Genomic DNA, 17,381 nt, shown 5'->3' with positions numbered 1-17,381 from the left:
AAAATTCAGTTAAGACCATCATTAGACCCTAAAAACTACTGCAAATATAATGCACATACTTAAAATGGGCTCAGAACTTAGTCAGGCACCAAAAAAAAGAAAATCCAAAATTACCCAAAATCAGAGGTAAGGCTTTAGCAAGGCAAATTTTTTTAAATTTCAAAAAAAAAAAAAAACCAGTTAAGACCATCATTAGACCCTAAAAACTACTGCAAATATAATGCACATACTCAAAATGGGCTAAGAACTTAGTCAGCAACAAAAAAAAAAAAAATCAAAAACTACCCAAAATCAAAGTTAAGGCTTTAGTAAGGCATATTTTTCAAAAATTTCAAAAACTAAAATTTGAGTTAAGAACATGATTAGATCCTAAAAACTACTGAAAATGTAATGCACATACTTTAAATGGACTAAGAATGTGGTAAGGCAGAAAAAATGACAACAATAAAAAAACACTAACAATTGGAGGTAAGGCTTTAGCAAGGCATTATTTTTTTTAAATTTCAAAAAAAAAAAAAAAAAAAAAAATTGAGGTAAGACCATCATTAGACCCTAAAAACTACTGCAAATATAATGCACATACTTAAAATAGGCTAAGAACTTAGTCAGGCACCAAAAAAAAAATTAAATAAAAAATTACCCAAAATCAAAGGTAGGGCTTTAGCAAGACATATTTTTCAAAAATTTCAAAAGATAAAAATTGAGTTTAGACCATAATTAAATCCTAAAAACTACTCAAAATGTAATGCACATACTTAAACAGGGCAAAGAAAGCGGTGAGGCACAAAAATTACCAGAAACATAATTCACCCAATATCGGAAGTAAGGCTTTAGAAAGGCAATTTTTTTTTAAATTTCAAAAAATAAAAACTGAGTTCAGACCATTATTAGACCCTAAAAACTAATGCAAATATAATGTGCATACTTAAAATGCGCTAAGAATTTAGTCAGGCACAAAAAACGAAGAAAATGAAAAATCTCCCTAAATCGGACTTAAGGCTTTAGTAAGGCACAATTTTTTAAAAAAAATCAAAAAAATTAAGTTAAGACCATCATTAGACCCTAAAAAATCTTGCAAAAATAATGCACATACTTAAAATGGGCTAAGAATGCAGTGAGGTACAAAAAATTATCAAAATAAAAAAATCACCCAAAATCGGAGGTAAGAATCTTTTTTCAAAAATTTCAAAAAAAATTTGTCAAGACCATCATTAGACCCATAAAACTCCAGCAAATATAATGCACATAAAATGGGCTAAGAATGCAGCAAGGCACAAAAAATGACAAGAATAAAAAAGTCACCTAAAATCAGAGGTAAGTCTATAGTAAGGCTTAAAAATAACTTAAACTGGGTTGAAAAAATAAAAAACGTGAAAAACACCAACATTTCTGACATAAATGTTTATGTGTCCCACCAGGATATCAACGTAAATTTCTTTAAAAACAGTTGGTTGAGTAAAGGAAACTTTAACTTACAGACATGTTATTTTCTAACAATATTGATTGAGATATTTGACAATATCGCGATACCACTCATACCCTCGCCGATATATCCTGTGACATTTCATTATCGTCACATTTTTAATGCATAACAGTAAAGAGTCCAGAGCATCTCCAGGTGGATCCTTCACACTTTATACCTGCACTGCATGTGATGCTGGCTGGGTCAGGGGAGAGATTCAGACTGGCATCACACCTGACGATAGTTTGACCCTGCAGCTGTTGACCCTCTGGACAGGACAAGGCCACTGAATCCCCGATGTCATAGAAGCTCTTTAACGGGGTGACAATGACTCCATCAGAGAGAGAGTTGAGCTTACACATGGAAACTGTGAGGAAATGAGAAAATGACAAGTTATTTATTAGATTGTGGCGAAAGGTGGTGATAGTTGTTGAACTTTGCTTATAGAAAAGGTGACAAAGTGCTATGTTGCTTAGCAGCAAAAATTATTTGAAATTTAACTTAAAAATTATTCTAATTATTCTAAAAATATTCTAATTATTCTAATCCTAATTTTTATTATTATTATTAGTAGTAGTAGTAGTAGTAGTCGTAGTAAATCATAAATAAACGTAATACTAATTATACTAATAATTATTAAATTAGTCTTATTAATTGTTATTATCATTATTACTGTTAATAATACTAATAATGATGATAATAATTAAATTCATTATTATGACTACTACTTATAGTAGTAGTAGTAGTAGTATTAAGTCAAAACAATAATAATAATTACACTAATTATCATCATTAACATTATTACTACTATTAATAATAATAATAATAATAATAATAATAATAATACAATTATTAGTATAATAATAATAACCTTAACTGCTTTACCCTAACTATAACCCTTATTATTGTTATTATTATTATTATTATTATTATTATTATTATTATTATGTGGGTGTTTTTTACACTCACTTGTGCACACTCCAGGTTTGGCTGTCCAGGATAAATTGGCAGCACATTCTAGAAGGCTGTTACCAACAAGATGAAAACCTGGGATGCATCTGTACTCGATTCTTTGACCTGGGAAGTAAAAGTCCTTTGGCTCCTAGAAGCAAAATAACATTCATAGTTTGGTTTGGTTTGACGCTGACTTCACAAAACCTTTAAAGGGGACATATCATGGTTTTAAATCCTTCCTTTTTAGATATAAATCATACAGTTGTGGTCTATATAAAGCGGAACTGAACTGCTTGGATCTGAATTCCTCATTATTATAGCTCCACCCCTTTTCTACCCCTTTTCTGATGTGCTTCTAAGAGCAACTCCTTTTGGCGCTGTCTCTTTAAATGCAAATGAGACACTCCATACCCCGCCCCCTCTTCAGGTGACACTCGGTTCAACTCCACCCTGCTCGGCCATTTTTGTAGTTTGATGGAAGAGATACGGCTATGTAGCGGCGCATAAACTTTTTATTCAGAGGTTATTTACAAAATGTCAACAACGTTAGACTTGTCCATCCAGCTTTACATGTTCGAGCCTGAGTCTGACCCAGCGGAGCGAGATGAAAATGAAGATGATGAACCTGCAGAACCCTAACAAGTGAGCTAACACAAGCACCGAGCTAACGCTAGCGCCAAGCTAACGTCACGAAATGCATTTTAATACAGTCTTTTCAAAGACAAAAACGGCAAAATGAAATGACTAATGAAAACTTTAGACTTAAATTAAATCACGTAGGCCATATCATCAAGGATCTAAAAAGAGCACACAGCGCTAACATATGAAGACGGTGCAACTGCTAATGCTAACAAAACAATGACAGGGACGTCTTATCATCACACTTTTTAGCGTTATTTACAGCTTACCGAAGTGCTCTGTTCGTCGTCTCCAAAGATAGAAGGAATTGAACCCTCAATCAGAGAAAGCCTTTCTGTAAATCCGTCTTTATACTGGTGGAGGTTGATGAAGCAGTCATCCTTGAAGTGCTTCACACACACAAAAATGACCTTACCCACAGATGTGGGTACATTTCCGTGAAAAATTAAACTCAACCAGGCACTTAGAAAAGGTTCTGATGCTGGGAGACGTTGTAATGAAGCGTGTGGGTTACTACATCCAACAACCCAACATTTTGACTTATCCTCTCGTAACTTCTGCATCCTTGAGCTTGGACTACAAAATAAAAGCGAGAAATAAAAATGGCGGATTGCTCGAAGTGTTGGGCCTGGAGTTGATGTCCTAATTTGGCAGTTCCGCTGCAAATACTGTGATGTAATAGTTCAAAAAACGTAATAGAGAATAGAAAAATCGAAACAGAATATAAAGATATCTACGGAGCACCTGAAGAGACTAATTTGATTTTTTCTGTACTTCTAAGCACTCTAAATATACAACAAAATGCATTTAAGGGCTAAAAAAGTGGATTTAGCATGATATGTCCCCTTTAAAGCTGTGTAATAATTAGTAACACGAATAATATATAATATCACACATGGGAAAGCTAAGTTTTGCTCATGTGAAACAAATACATTGGAATTAATTGCTTTCTTTATTTGATTTCAGTAAATAAAAAAAAAAACCCTGGACCCCTTAGATTTTAATATTGAATACAAATTAGGATATATCACCTACATTACTAATAATGACTACATTTTGGAACAATTTCCAATACAATAAAAAATGAAATTAAATATTTTCATACACAGGTCATTCTTTAAAGGGATACTCCACTATTATTATGCCCCATATTCATTTAATTGCTTTTTTTTTTAAATGAGACTACTTTACAGTTTTAGAGCCTGTGTTCTGCCATCTTGAAATCATGTGATTGATGATGTCACACGGCCCCACTGCCTGTAAACATCCCATTGTTTTCTATTGGAGTGAAACATTCAGCCTGATTTTTAGATCATTTAGCAGCTTTTTCGGTCAAAAATAGCAACTTGTGCTGCTTTTGGTTGATTTAAATAATAGTTAAAGATGATGATGTATCCCTCTTTTAGTTACAGAAAGAAAATAAAAGCTTTACGGTTTTGTCATCAACAATGAAACAGAGAAGAAGAGCTCTCTTAAGAGACCTTTACTCTCCTCCTGAACAGTGCGCTGACACACTCTGGTGGCTGAAGTTAGTGAGTAAATCACGTACTGTTGAAAACACACAAACACCTTTTCGGTGGGAGTCCTTCAACAGTCTGTGAATACTCGCTAACTTCAGCCACCAGAGCGTGTCAGCGCACTGCTTAAGAGAGCCTAAAGGCTGCTTAGGAGAGCTCTTCTTCTCTGTTTCATTGTCTACTTAAATGAATATGGTGAATAATAATGTAATTTTGTTAGGCATAAGTATATTTCAAATATTTTAGGCCAAACCTGTAAAAAAAAAAGTGGAGGATCCCTTTTAAGAAGTTGAATTGACATGTTTCTCACATACCAGGATGTCGCCATTGATCAAAGCGGGTGGAGTCACACATTTCTGAACAGGTGGAAGGTTCTGGTTGAAACACTGTGGCTCTATTGTTCTGCAAGGAACGTTTTTTTAAACATTTATCAACAATCATAGAATGATAGAAATGAGAGGAAAAGTTCATTCTGACTTTAGGTACTCCAGATCGTCCTCTTCACAGTCAGACTTCTCCGTTGATTCTCCGATACAGTGTTGGCCTCCGTAATACGGGTACGGATTGGAGCAAGAACGGCTTCGTGACCTTTGACCCCTGGAGCAGGATGACCAGGAGGACCAGCAAGACCATCGACCATCAGTCACTCCTGAAAAAACAGAAAAGAAGAGAAGGTGGAGGACAGGGTTGGGGTGAATTATAATTGTAATTGGAAAAATCTGTCACTGTTATAATCATAATTGATTTGTAATTGAGTTCAGATAGTTCACTTTGTAATTGGCATGGAAATTCTATAGAAACTGTCATTTACATATCAACTAAACACAAATCTGGGAAAGACGCCCACACCAAAAATATTATTACCAATATTTCCATTGATTAGGAAGCCTAACAATGTAATCAAGGTATGAGAAACTAATTAGATGATAAATAATATTTAGTGTATTTTACAGCTGATTTTACACATGGGTCAGAACTGACCCTTTATCATAAGAGATGCTAACAGAAAGCTAACACAAGAGAAAAGCAAAATTTTATGAGAACTAATCCTCCTCAGAAATTTTGAAATTAAGTTCAGATAATTTACTTAGTAATTGTAATTGGCATGTTAATTCGGAAATTAAAAACGGTCAATTACAATTCAATTAAAAGGAAGCACTGGGGAATCATGACAGTTCTATTGCACGTAGTCCATTATTTTAAAATTATGTTTAATTTATTATTATTATTATTATTATTATTAAAACATCAAATAAAACAAAATAAAATTATAGTATAGTTTTGCCGCAACCATTAAAAAAATTAATCGAGGGGTTTACTGAGACAAAGGAGCTTCAGACACCCACACCAAAAATATTGAATACCAATATTTTAATCAATTAGACAAGGTAACCAAAATACGAGAAACAAATTGGATGGTAGATAATATTTTTTAGTGTGATTTACAGCTGATTTAAGACATCGGTCAGAACTGACCCATTATCATAAGAGATGCTAACAGAAAGCTAACACAAGAGGAAGGTTACGTTATTTATTAAAGGCTCAGTAATTGTGGCTAATTGTAATTGAACTTTAGTAATTGTAATTAACTTACAAAGGGAGAATGATAATTGTAATTGTAATTGGGAAAAATGATGGTCATCGTAATTGTAATTGAGACGTAATTGAACATGGATAATTAAAAATGTGATTGCAATTGAGACGTAATTGAACATGGATTATTAAAAATGTAATTGTAATGGAAAAATGTAATTGATCCCAACCCTGGTGGAGAATACCCCTATTTTGATTTTTTTAAAAAACAACTGGGACATTTTTATTGGTCGTCCTCATTGGTGATGAACCAATGGAAAGCAGTAGCACGCACCCTGTTGTCCGTCCACTTGAGTGCCTTGCTCACAGGCCAGTCCTGAGGTGTTGGGCTTACAGATGCATTTGCATTGATCTCCGTTCATGATGTTGAGGCCGTTGTTGAGGCAGGGCCGACAGTGGCAGGCGTCGCTCTCTCTTAGGTACTGATCTATCGCCCTACGCAGGTACAACTTCTTCACGCTCGCACACTGGACCTCCTTCACCAGCTCTGAGAGCGGTCGCAGCTGCACAACAGTTTATCACAGAGAAAAGCAGCAATTTATGAGATTTATAATATTTAACATTACAACAGCTGTGCAATGATGGTAGGGGCCTGGCAATTTTAGGCAAAATCAGGCAGTTCTGACTCAGAGCAACAAATGGAGTAAATTCAAACTTTTGCAATTTTCATCACTTTTGTATATTTTGTTGTCTTTTGTGTATTTTCTTTCATTCTGTGCATTGGGGCAACGTTATTGTAAAAGTTGCAAATCTGGAGCATATACTGTATGGTTGATTTGTATGTCATTTTGTGTGTGTGTGTGTTTTTTTAACAGTTTTTGTGTGTTTTTGATGTCCTTTGTATATATTTCATTAATTTTGTGTGGTTTTTAAGTCATTTTGTGTATTTTTGTAATTTTTGAGTGTATTTTCATTGTCCGATTGTGTATTTTTATTTGTTTTTTGTTGTCCTTTGTGTATTTTCTGTCATTTGTTGCAAATTTGTAGCACATATGGTTGATTTTTATGTGAATTTACTTTACTGCAAGTTTTTCCATATTTGTGTTTTTTGTGTGCAAAATTTGGTAATTTTCGGCTCATGCAAAGTAGGATTTCCTCAGAAAATGAAAACGAATAATAAGACTAATTTTCTTTCACCTTTTGTTTGATAATCTCTGGATACGAAGTGATGGATTCGGCCCAGTTTGAGTACGTTCTCAAGTTTTTTTCCGGGTCATCGTGTTGCGTCGTCTGCAAAGCTGCTACAAATGTGAGGGATCCTCCCAACACGTCCACTTTTGTAAACGGGACATTACTGTAATGACCTAATCTCAACAACATGACATAAAGGATGATATAACAAAATATATAAAATATTCTTTTTTTTAAAAATGACAAATTTCAACAGAAACAACCTTTTGAAATCTATATTCATACTTTACCGCTAGTTCTTATGTTTTCATCTGAACCTTTTTTGCACACTTCACGGGTAATAGGGAAAAATAGAATCCAGCGTTTGGTCCTTTTACATTCATTGTATGCATAGCTCTCAGTGACTAGAAACAGAAAAAAACAGAATGTTTGGTGTATTATTTGTAATGGATTTCGTAAAAAGTAGAAGTCTTCCAATGTGCAACTTCTTGTCATTAGTTTTTTCATAAAACAACTAATAAACACTAAGCGATACTCAGACTCTTGTTTAAAGTCTTCAATTTTTTTGTAATATGTTAAAGTCTCATTTATTCATATATCTTTTTTCAGGAAATTTACTTCAAAATTTACTTTGACATGTACTTGAATCTCCTGACATGTTTCGACTGCCAACCGTCAGTCTTCCTCAAAGGCATTTCCTTGTTGCTTTGATGTATCCTTATGAGTTCTTTCTTCAGGAAAGCATCAAAGCAAAACTATATACAAAGTACAACACAAAAATCAACAAAAAAGACTAAATAACAACCAAAATAAACAAAAAAAAAAAACTCAAAATATACAAATAATAAATACAAAAAAATGACTCCACACACAAAAGTAGATTCTTTGATGCAGCATCAAAGCATAAATATATAGAAAAGACAACAAAAATGACTAAACATTTTTAAATTACAATAAAATAAAATTACTCAAAATAAACACAAAATGACATAGAAATGCACAAAATTACTCCACATACAGGAAAGCAATCAGTAGATACTTTGATGCTTCCCTTGGCAGTCAAAAAATGTCAAAAGATTAAAGAAAACTTCAAAGTAAATTTCCAGAAAAAGTTGCCTGAATAAATGAAACCTTAACATATTAGTTTAAATTCTCTTTATTTAATTTATCTTATAAGAAATTGTGACAGATACTAAATCCTCACCCACGTGCCTCTCCATTTCCTCATCCAAGCCTACGTGGGCTCTGATATGGCCCCCAAGGCTCCCCTCGGACACATAGTGTGTTCCAAACCTCTGGATAAACTTCCTGTAGGCTGAGTAGTCATACACAGCTGGGAGTTTGGACAGTTCCTTCCAAAAGTCTTCGGATAAAGGAAGGAATTGAGGAGAACTGCTCTGGAACTGAGCCACCTCGATGTCATTCTTCAAAATCATAAGTTTGTGACCCTATCAGAGGAAACAGAGAAACTGTTTATTATTTACATTGAGATCTAATAAAAGCAGAAAGTTTTTAAAGCCACGTGTCAAACTCAAGGCCCAGGGGCCAAATCTGGCTCTTTAGACCAGTGGTTTTGAATCTTTTCAGCCCTCAACCCCAAAAAAGATGATCCATTGTTCTATGAATCTGTGATAACCACATTTACTTATTTGTATGAATAATATCCACATTTATCCATGAAGTTTATTGTTATTAGTGCCGTAGTATATAGTTATCTTGAAGATGTCAATCCTTGTTTTAATCGGAAATAAAATGGGTTAAAAGTGAGCAAAAATGGTGGAAAGGTGGTAAAAATGGTTAAAAGTGTCAATATAGTATTAAAAGTTGCAAAAATAGGGGGAGGGGGGAGGGGGTAATGTAATTTAAAAAGAAGGAACAATTCAAAAATGGGCATGACAAACTGTGTATGTGGTTAAATTGGTAAAAATAAGCATGAAATGTGGTGAAAAGAGGTTAAACATGAGAATATTGGGTATAGGCAGAAAAAGTGGTGGAAAGGTTTTTAAGTGCTGAAAATGTCTTGAAAGTGGAAAAAAAATGTGCAGAAAATGAATGAAATTTGATAGAGAAGTAGAAGAAATTGTAGTAAGAAAAAGTGATGAAAATATGTTAAAAACCACACAAATAGGTTAAAAGTTAAAAATTAGAATATCCAAAAACAGACTGAAAAAGTGGTAAAAAGGGTTCGAAGTGTCAATATTGGAACAATTAGTTTAAACTGGCAAATAATGCGAATGACAAATCGTGAAAGTGGTTAAATATGTAAACATAAGTATGAAATATGGTGGAAAGAGGTTAAAAAAAGTGATAAAAATGGTTCAACATATGTGACATTAGGTGGGAAAAGTGGTGGAAAGGGTTTCTAAGTGCTGAAATTGTGTTGAAATTGGAAAAAATGTGCATAAAAGGCATTGAAAATTGATGCAGAAGTGACAGAAATGGGAGTAATGCAGCAAAAATGCATTAAAAGGGGTAAAAATATGGCAAAAAAAAGTGATAAAGATAGGTTAAAATATAGCAAGTTTGGTGTAGTTGCAGAAAAAGTGTAAAAATAAGAAAAAATGGGCTCAAATTATTTAGAACATATTTCGATTCTTAAAGGCTTCTGGCGACCCCCTCCCAGTGTCTTGCGACCCCAAATGTGGTCCTGACCCCAAGGTTGATAACACCTTAGAGCATCCAATTCGGCCCCCAGGAGAAAGCAAAAAAAATTCAGAGATACCATGAATCATTGTGTATAATACAAATTTAGTTGTAGATTTCTCCAAATTAATTCACAAATTCAATGAAACGCCACAATATTAACAGGGATCACAGTTTCCCACATGCTTATATCACATGATGGTCATTTTTAATCCCAAATCCTGAAAAGAACTCAAATCATGCAAATAAAATAAAAAAACATTCCAACAAAATTTTCCCAAATTAAGTAAAAATGGGTCACAAAATCAAATAAATTTAAAATATCTGTCACTTGTTGCTATAATATTATCAGTTCTGTACATGTTTTATAATTTATTCATATGTGGAAGTGCAAACTAGAGCACAATAATGATTTAATTACAAGTGTTCCCGCCTAAAATGTGGTTCCAGAACCCAGACGTCACTTCCAACACACCTTAAAGGTTCTGTGAGTCTCGTGGTAGTCATAGTTACTGAATCCTGATGTCGTCCCTTTCACTGTTTCTCTATTGACGATGTCCTTAGCGTAGCTCCATCGGCTTTCGAACATCTCATCACTGAAGTCACTCTGAACTTTGACCTGAGGACAAAAAAAGGTTCAACCAGTTAGACCTGAGAATATTAGGAGGCTGTATATAGTATATCATCATGGTGGTTTCAAAATCTTGATTGTGTTTGTGCTCCAATAATGTTTCAAAATAAAAGTTCAAACTGGAAATATGTGCATTTGTATTTTATTGAAACCAGAATAAAGGGCTGAGCTAATGAGGGACAGGATGATTCTCTAATAAGTGGTTCATTCACTCATCCTATACACAAACAAGAAAAATCTTTAATCATTATATAAGGACACATGCTCAGCAAACCTATTATTTAGTTATTGCTGATTAATATTCATATTTATTTTTATGTTTCTGTAACAGGTAAACAAGAGTATTCAGATTCAATTATTATTATTATTATTACTATTATTATTATCAATAATAATAATAAACACTCTCAAGTGTTTATTATAATTATTATGATAATGAAAATAATAATTATTTCATGATATTATATATATAATATAATGAATACATTATAATATATTATTATTAGCAGTACTATTGTTAGTAGTAGTATTATTTGTATTGTGTTAATAAAAAATATTAAAATATGTTCTAAATATTTTAATGCTCTAATTATATTAAAAAACAAATAATAATAATAATAATGTATTCTCAAATATGTAACTTATTTTTTTATATATGAACTACTGGTATTAGTAAATATACTATTTCAACAGCACATTGTTATTCGGTTAATAATGATAATAATTTAATTTCTCTGATGGAGTTCGAATGTAACATAATAATATAATATAACAAACATGTTGGGTAAATAAATAAATAACTAAATAGATATGTAGATGTAAAATGTGTGAAAATGTGTCAGTGAGCATGAAAGTGAAAAATGTGATAATTTAGAGAAACATTCATTAAACATGTTGAATGACGAACCAGAAAGTTGTACATGGAAACGCTGTAAGGTAGTCGATACTTGGTTTTCCTGGTCCCGCTGAAGATGTCGCGACACTGGCCTCCAAAGCTCTTTGTATTAATGACACTGGCTCTGCTTTGTCCCAAAACCACATCAAACCTATACAGGAGGAAATGGTTCTCAATGAGAAATATGTGATGTGCAAAAAGTCTAAAGTCTCCCAGTTTTTCAATGTTACACTAAAATGACTTCAAACACACAACATGACACTTAAATACACAAAACACGACAAAATTACAAAGAAACGACTTCAAAAACACACATGAGAATATTGTTCACTATAAGACAACGAAAATACACAAAAATGACTTCAAAAACGATGAAAATACACAGAAACTACAAAAAACAAAACACAAAAAAAACAACAAATACACAAAATAACAATAAAAACACACAAAATGAAAGAAATACATACAAAGGACAATAAAAATATCCAAAATGATTCTATAGACACATTAAAAGCGCGCTTTTGCCACGCCACTTTTGCAGTGCTGCCTTCACCAAATTGCACCGCCTTCGCTGCGCCGTTGACGATGGATCAAAAACCAGTGATGGACGTTACTTTTAGTGACTTTGTGGATTCTGAGCCTTATTTAACAAAATCAGAGGGGCGTCATTCCACCCGCCAAAGCCACCTCGTAGGAAGAAGGTTCAGACCCAGGAGATGAAGGGAGACCAACCATCATCTCCTGGAGACAAGGGTGATGATGAACAGGTGAACCATCCACCAGCCACCGTGAGTCCCTGTGAACCAAGCTACACACTGGTACCTGACCAAGCACCACCAGGGTGTATCACATGTGAAGACATGAGATACAAGACATCCTTGAGAACGTACCAGATGGAATTACTAAACAGGGACCTGGACCAACTCAAACTGGCTCTAGATGTTTCCAGAAAGGAGTTCCATGAGCAGAACATTGAAAATGACGTTCTGAGGGCCGATCTCAGGCAGGAGCAGGAGAAACTAAAAAGTCAAAGTGATCAACACGACCAACTGTTGGAGGTGAACGCCAACATGTTAGAAGTGGTGAAGTCAAAGGAGCAGGCCTACTGCAGTCTGGAGGAGCAGGTGAAAGAAAAGGTGACCATGCTGAAGAACGCCCTGGTCACAACACAGAACCTACTGAAAGCCAAAGATGTGGAATTAGAAGAAGAGCGGTCCAGCCACGCTAAAAAGAAACCTCTATGGAAAAGAATCCACCAGTGGTTTACCAGGAAAACCAAACATTAGAACAATATAAACCTCATGTTTGATTCTTAATCTCTACCCCCCCCCCCCCATGATGATTTAAAACAACGTTACTCTGTCATCTCTTAACATTCTTTTCTTCTTTGAATGCAAGAAGAAACTTTCATTAAAAAAAAATAAAAAAACAAATGAATAAACAAAATGTTTAAAAAAATAAATGTTGTGTTGAACTGAGTTATTAAGTTGGGTCAGACCATGAAAATCATAGAATAACTTTTTTTCTCAAGAATTCTGACTTTAAATTCAGAATTCAGATTATTTTTCCTCAGAATTCCAACAAAGGAATTGGTATTGCACTGCACACTTTTTTAATAATCTCTCAATTAACAATTTATGTCAAATTTGTGTTTAAATTCTGTTAGCTCCATGAATTTTCATTCCATCATTGTGCTCTATTGTTCTTTTTTCACAGTATTCTGAGCAAAATGTAGTTGGACAAAGGGGGCAGGGGTGCAAATCATGGTGGGGGAAAAAAAATCCCATTTTAAACACAAATTAAATAAATATTACAGTATAGTAACCTTATTTTACTTTAAAATACAAGTCATGCTGCTTAAAAAACACCCCCCAATCAAAATAAACAGTTTTTACATAATTTTTCAATTGTGATGCTTTTATTCTGGCCATGTAGTTCATAGTGCTGTGGACTTGTAGCTACACATTCACACCAAAACATTTTTCATTGAGTAAAGTTTTGTATATTTCTAAGTTTTGTGACATATTCAATTGTACTTTATAATTAGTGTAAAGGTTTGTGTATTCTGTAGCTTTACTTTAACATATTCTGATGATTAAAAGTAGAGCCTGTATTTTCATGTCCCAAAAAAGTAAAAAGTGTGAGAACGTTCTCAAACTTTTTTGGCTCAAGTACCCCCTTTGTTTAACTACAACATTTTGCATAGAAAACTATTTAAAAACAACAATACATCAAGTATAGCCAGTATTTTCATGTCTTATCCTTGTCGTGACCCCATTTTGATATCAAAAATTTCTGTCGACCCCAAAGACATTTTTTTTACTAGAACTAGTTTTTGATCATGTTTGAGCTCAGATATTTATTTATTTTTACTGCATTTTAGTTTAACTATATTCACAAAGTGAATGTATAGAGAAAACGTCCCTCATCTTCACCACGCCGCCTTTGTTGCGCCGCCTTCACCAAATTGCACCGACTTCTGCAATCTGTGCTGCCTTCACTGCACCGCCTTCGAGTTCATACAAAGACATAATACAAGAGTGAATTTTACTCTATCAATGCATTATTATTTGTTTAGACAGAAATGTACTATTGAAATATAAACTTAGACATATTTATGATTTTTGTTGTTGTACGAACACATCCAAGAACAATACTGGAGTTGTAGTTATATATAGTTGTAGTAGTAGTAGTAGTAGTAGTAGTAGTAACTCCAGGAGGAGAAAAACCCAAAAATAAACTAAAATTACTCAAAATATACACTAAATGACGTAAAATATAGAAGTAAGGACTTCAAAAACAAACAAAATGAAAGAAACATACACAAAAGGACAATAGAATGCAGTCAAATGACTCCAAAAATCTTGAATGACAACAAAAATGTACAAAATGATAAAATAAACACACAAAATTAAAAAAAAAAAAATGTATACAGCGGACATCAGAAATACACAAAAATGACGCACAACATGACACAAAAATGCACTCACCCTTTTCCCAGTTTCTCAATGTTGGGTGGAGGAACCGAGTGCTCACACACAAGGTGTTTATCAGCATCACAGAAACTTTCATCAAGACCATCCTCCTCACAGTCCTGGTCTCCATTACACACCAGGGACTGGCTGATGCACTGTCCTGGAGGTCAAAAAACACACACACACACAATTTTAGCTCTTTGGGTTTTACCCTATACTATTATACTATATATAAAGGAAGAGTTGGATTTCAAACCTGAGCGACAGCGGAATCTGTCTCCACATCCTCTGTCCAATGGACAACTTTTGGTGGTCTCACAGGACCTGGTCTCACTCCGTTCTCCACCACATGGGTTCCCACCAAACTGAGTGTAGACAACAATGGCTCGACTTCTCGTCTGCAAAACACATAAAAGGACAACGAAAATACACAACGATGACCCAAAAACCAAAAACAACATGAAAATGCACAAAATAACTTCAAAAACACACAAAAATACACAAAAGGACAACAAAAAATATGCTAAAATTACTCCAAAAACACAAAAGGACAACAAAAAATATGCTAAAATGACTCCAAAAACACAAAACGAGAGAAAAAAAAAAAACTGACAGCAAAAATACACAAAAGATGACAAAAATACACAGAGACTACTCAAAACACACACAAAATAACAGAAAAGTACTCTAAAGTAATGATTCTCAACTGGTGGGTCGGGACCCAAAAGTGGTACTATACAAAAGAAAACAAAAATGCACAAAAATGACTCCAAAAACACACAAACATACACAAAAGATGACGAAAATCCACAGAAACTACAAATATACACAGACAAAATGACAGAAAAGTACACAAAACAACACCAAAATTCACACAATAACTCCAAAAACACACAAAATGAAAGAACTATATACAAAGGACAACAAAAATGATTCTAAAGACACATTAAATGACAAAAAAGTATAAAAATTACTTCAAAATGAAACACACAAATTGCAGTGAAAAATGACTACAAAAAAATACAAAATGAAAGAAATATCTTGAAAGGACATAAAAAATACACAAAAATAAACAAAAACGACTCAAAATTACACAAAAACGGCACAACAGAAATACACAAAATGACCCTAAAGACACATGAAATGACAAAAAAAAAACCAAATAAAGGACAACAAGATGCAGTCAAATGACTCCAAAAACACACAAAACAAAAAAACTATATACAAAGGACAACACAAATACAAATACACAAATGACGGAAAAATACACAAAAAATGACTCCAAGAACCCAAAACGCACAAAATCACACACGAAAAATACACACAAATCACTCATAAATACAGAATGGCTTAAAAAACACAAACTCTTTGTCAGTCTGCCCCAGGGCAGCTGTGGCTACAATAGTAGCTTACCACCACTAATTCTGTAAAGTGACTTTGAGTTCCCAAAAAAGCGCTATATAAAATTGATGTATTATTATTTGTTCTTTCCTGTATCAATGCACAGATTGATCATTATTCTAAATAAATGTTAATAATGTGACCCTTAGATCAGACAGAATCACACGTCTGTGACCATGTTGTAATAACATCTGCTCGTCTCTTTCTAACCTGTGATTTGGTGCAACCGTCACATTCTGACCAGGAGCCGAACGTCCCCCACTGGCAATTCACTCTCTGCTGGCAATACCTTAGAAATAGAGTTTAAATAGACATTAAAATGGATTTGATCATGAATGAAATCACTAAACACACACACACACACACACACACACACACACACACAGACCAGTTTACCCATTGGTGCTAAACCAGAGCAGTAAACATGGCAGGAGTGGAAACGTCTGTGAAAAGAAGAAAAAAACAGACGCAGAGTTACAACAAACTTCAGACAAAAGTGATTTAAAAAAAAAAAAACTTGCCTTCATTGTGATGGAAGTGCAGAGGATTAATGCTCAAACATCTGGAAAACATCAGAGGTATGTGTGATGGTGTGTGTGTGTGTGTTGGACTTTAAAGCAAAGTCTGCTCACTGAACATTTGCACAACTTTCACAACAACTCTCAGTCAATTTGCACAATGGTAATAAATAACAAGTACACACAAATTATGATTTAAAGTCCATTTAGCACCATTTTTGACAACTTATGTTTAATCACAGATGTATTTTATGACACAAACTCATGAAAAGAAACATGTCATGGTTAGGTGTAGGTGTGGACCCTAATGCAGAGAGAGATGGAGGCAGAACGCAGGAATAGCGTTCGTGGAACCAGTCCATGTTTATTCCCAAATGTAACTTAAATCCAAAAAGACACAAGGAGGAACAAAACACAGCAGGACACAATGATCCAGGAAAAACTCAGGAGGCCTGATTGAGAATGGGTCACACCTGGGTGGAAACATGAGGGCGCTAATCAGTTACAAACCAAGCACACAGACATCACTGGGGGGTGGAGCCACAAACAGGAATCCCTGGAACACAGAGACAAGAGTTAAACTAGAAAACAGAACAAAGACTGAGAACACAAACTAAACAGAACCTGACACAGTAATGGTTGATTAAATATTTGTTTACCTCAAACAGCATCCTGTGTTTGTTTGGATTTCCTGGAATCTATTCGCCATATTGATGACATCAGAGTTGGGAAGAATAAACATTCTCCTTGTTTAGATATTTTTCTGTACTTTTTGTATGTTTTTGTTGTTCTTTAGTGTATTTTTCTGGGGTTTTGTCTGTTTTTGGAGCCATTTTTGTGTATTTTTATTGTCCTTTTGCATGTTTTTCTATAATTTTGTGTGTTTTAGGAGTCAAATTATGTATTTTTGTTGTCGTTTTGGGTTTTCGGAGTCATTTTGTTGTATTTTCATTTTCCTTCAGTGTATTTCTTTTGTCATTTTGTGTGTCTTTGAGTCACTGTTATGCATTTTTGTTGTCTTT

General features: G+C 34.1%; 1 protein-coding gene across 1 annotated transcript in view; it reads right to left on the bottom strand.

The window, feature by feature from the left end:
• c7a (complement component 7a) overlaps positions 1-16,368 on the bottom strand; it is a 41,146-nt gene extending 24,778 nt beyond the window's left edge. Inside the window, exons 1-15 of the mRNA XM_028456889.1 lie at positions 16,363-16,368; positions 16,238-16,284; positions 16,052-16,130; positions 14,697-14,838; positions 14,456-14,600; positions 11,478-11,616; positions 10,415-10,558; positions 8,501-8,744; positions 7,587-7,700; positions 7,303-7,469; positions 6,440-6,668; positions 5,050-5,221; positions 4,887-4,974; positions 2,432-2,564; positions 1,647-1,829 (exon numbers count right to left, since the gene is read on the bottom strand). Coding sequence (XP_028312690.1) covers positions 1,647-1,829; positions 2,432-2,564; positions 4,887-4,974; positions 5,050-5,221; positions 6,440-6,668; positions 7,303-7,469; positions 7,587-7,700; positions 8,501-8,744; positions 10,415-10,558; positions 11,478-11,616; positions 14,456-14,600; positions 14,697-14,838; positions 16,052-16,130; positions 16,238-16,284; positions 16,363-16,368 — 2,032 coding nt within the window. The remainder of the gene's footprint in view (positions 1-1,646; positions 1,830-2,431; positions 2,565-4,886; positions 4,975-5,049; positions 5,222-6,439; positions 6,669-7,302; positions 7,470-7,586; positions 7,701-8,500; positions 8,745-10,414; positions 10,559-11,477; positions 11,617-14,455; positions 14,601-14,696; positions 14,839-16,051; positions 16,131-16,237; positions 16,285-16,362) is intronic.
• Between the last annotated feature and the right edge of the window lie 1,013 nt (positions 16,369-17,381).

The sequence above is a fragment of the Gouania willdenowi genome, chromosome 9 (genome assembly GCF_900634775.1).
Source record: "Gouania willdenowi chromosome 9, fGouWil2.1, whole genome shotgun sequence".
NCBI lineage: Eukaryota > Metazoa > Chordata > Actinopteri > Blenniiformes > Gobiesocidae > Gouania > Gouania willdenowi.
The sequence above is the reverse complement of the archived record's forward strand: the minus strand, read 5'-3'. Positions and strand labels throughout refer to the sequence as shown.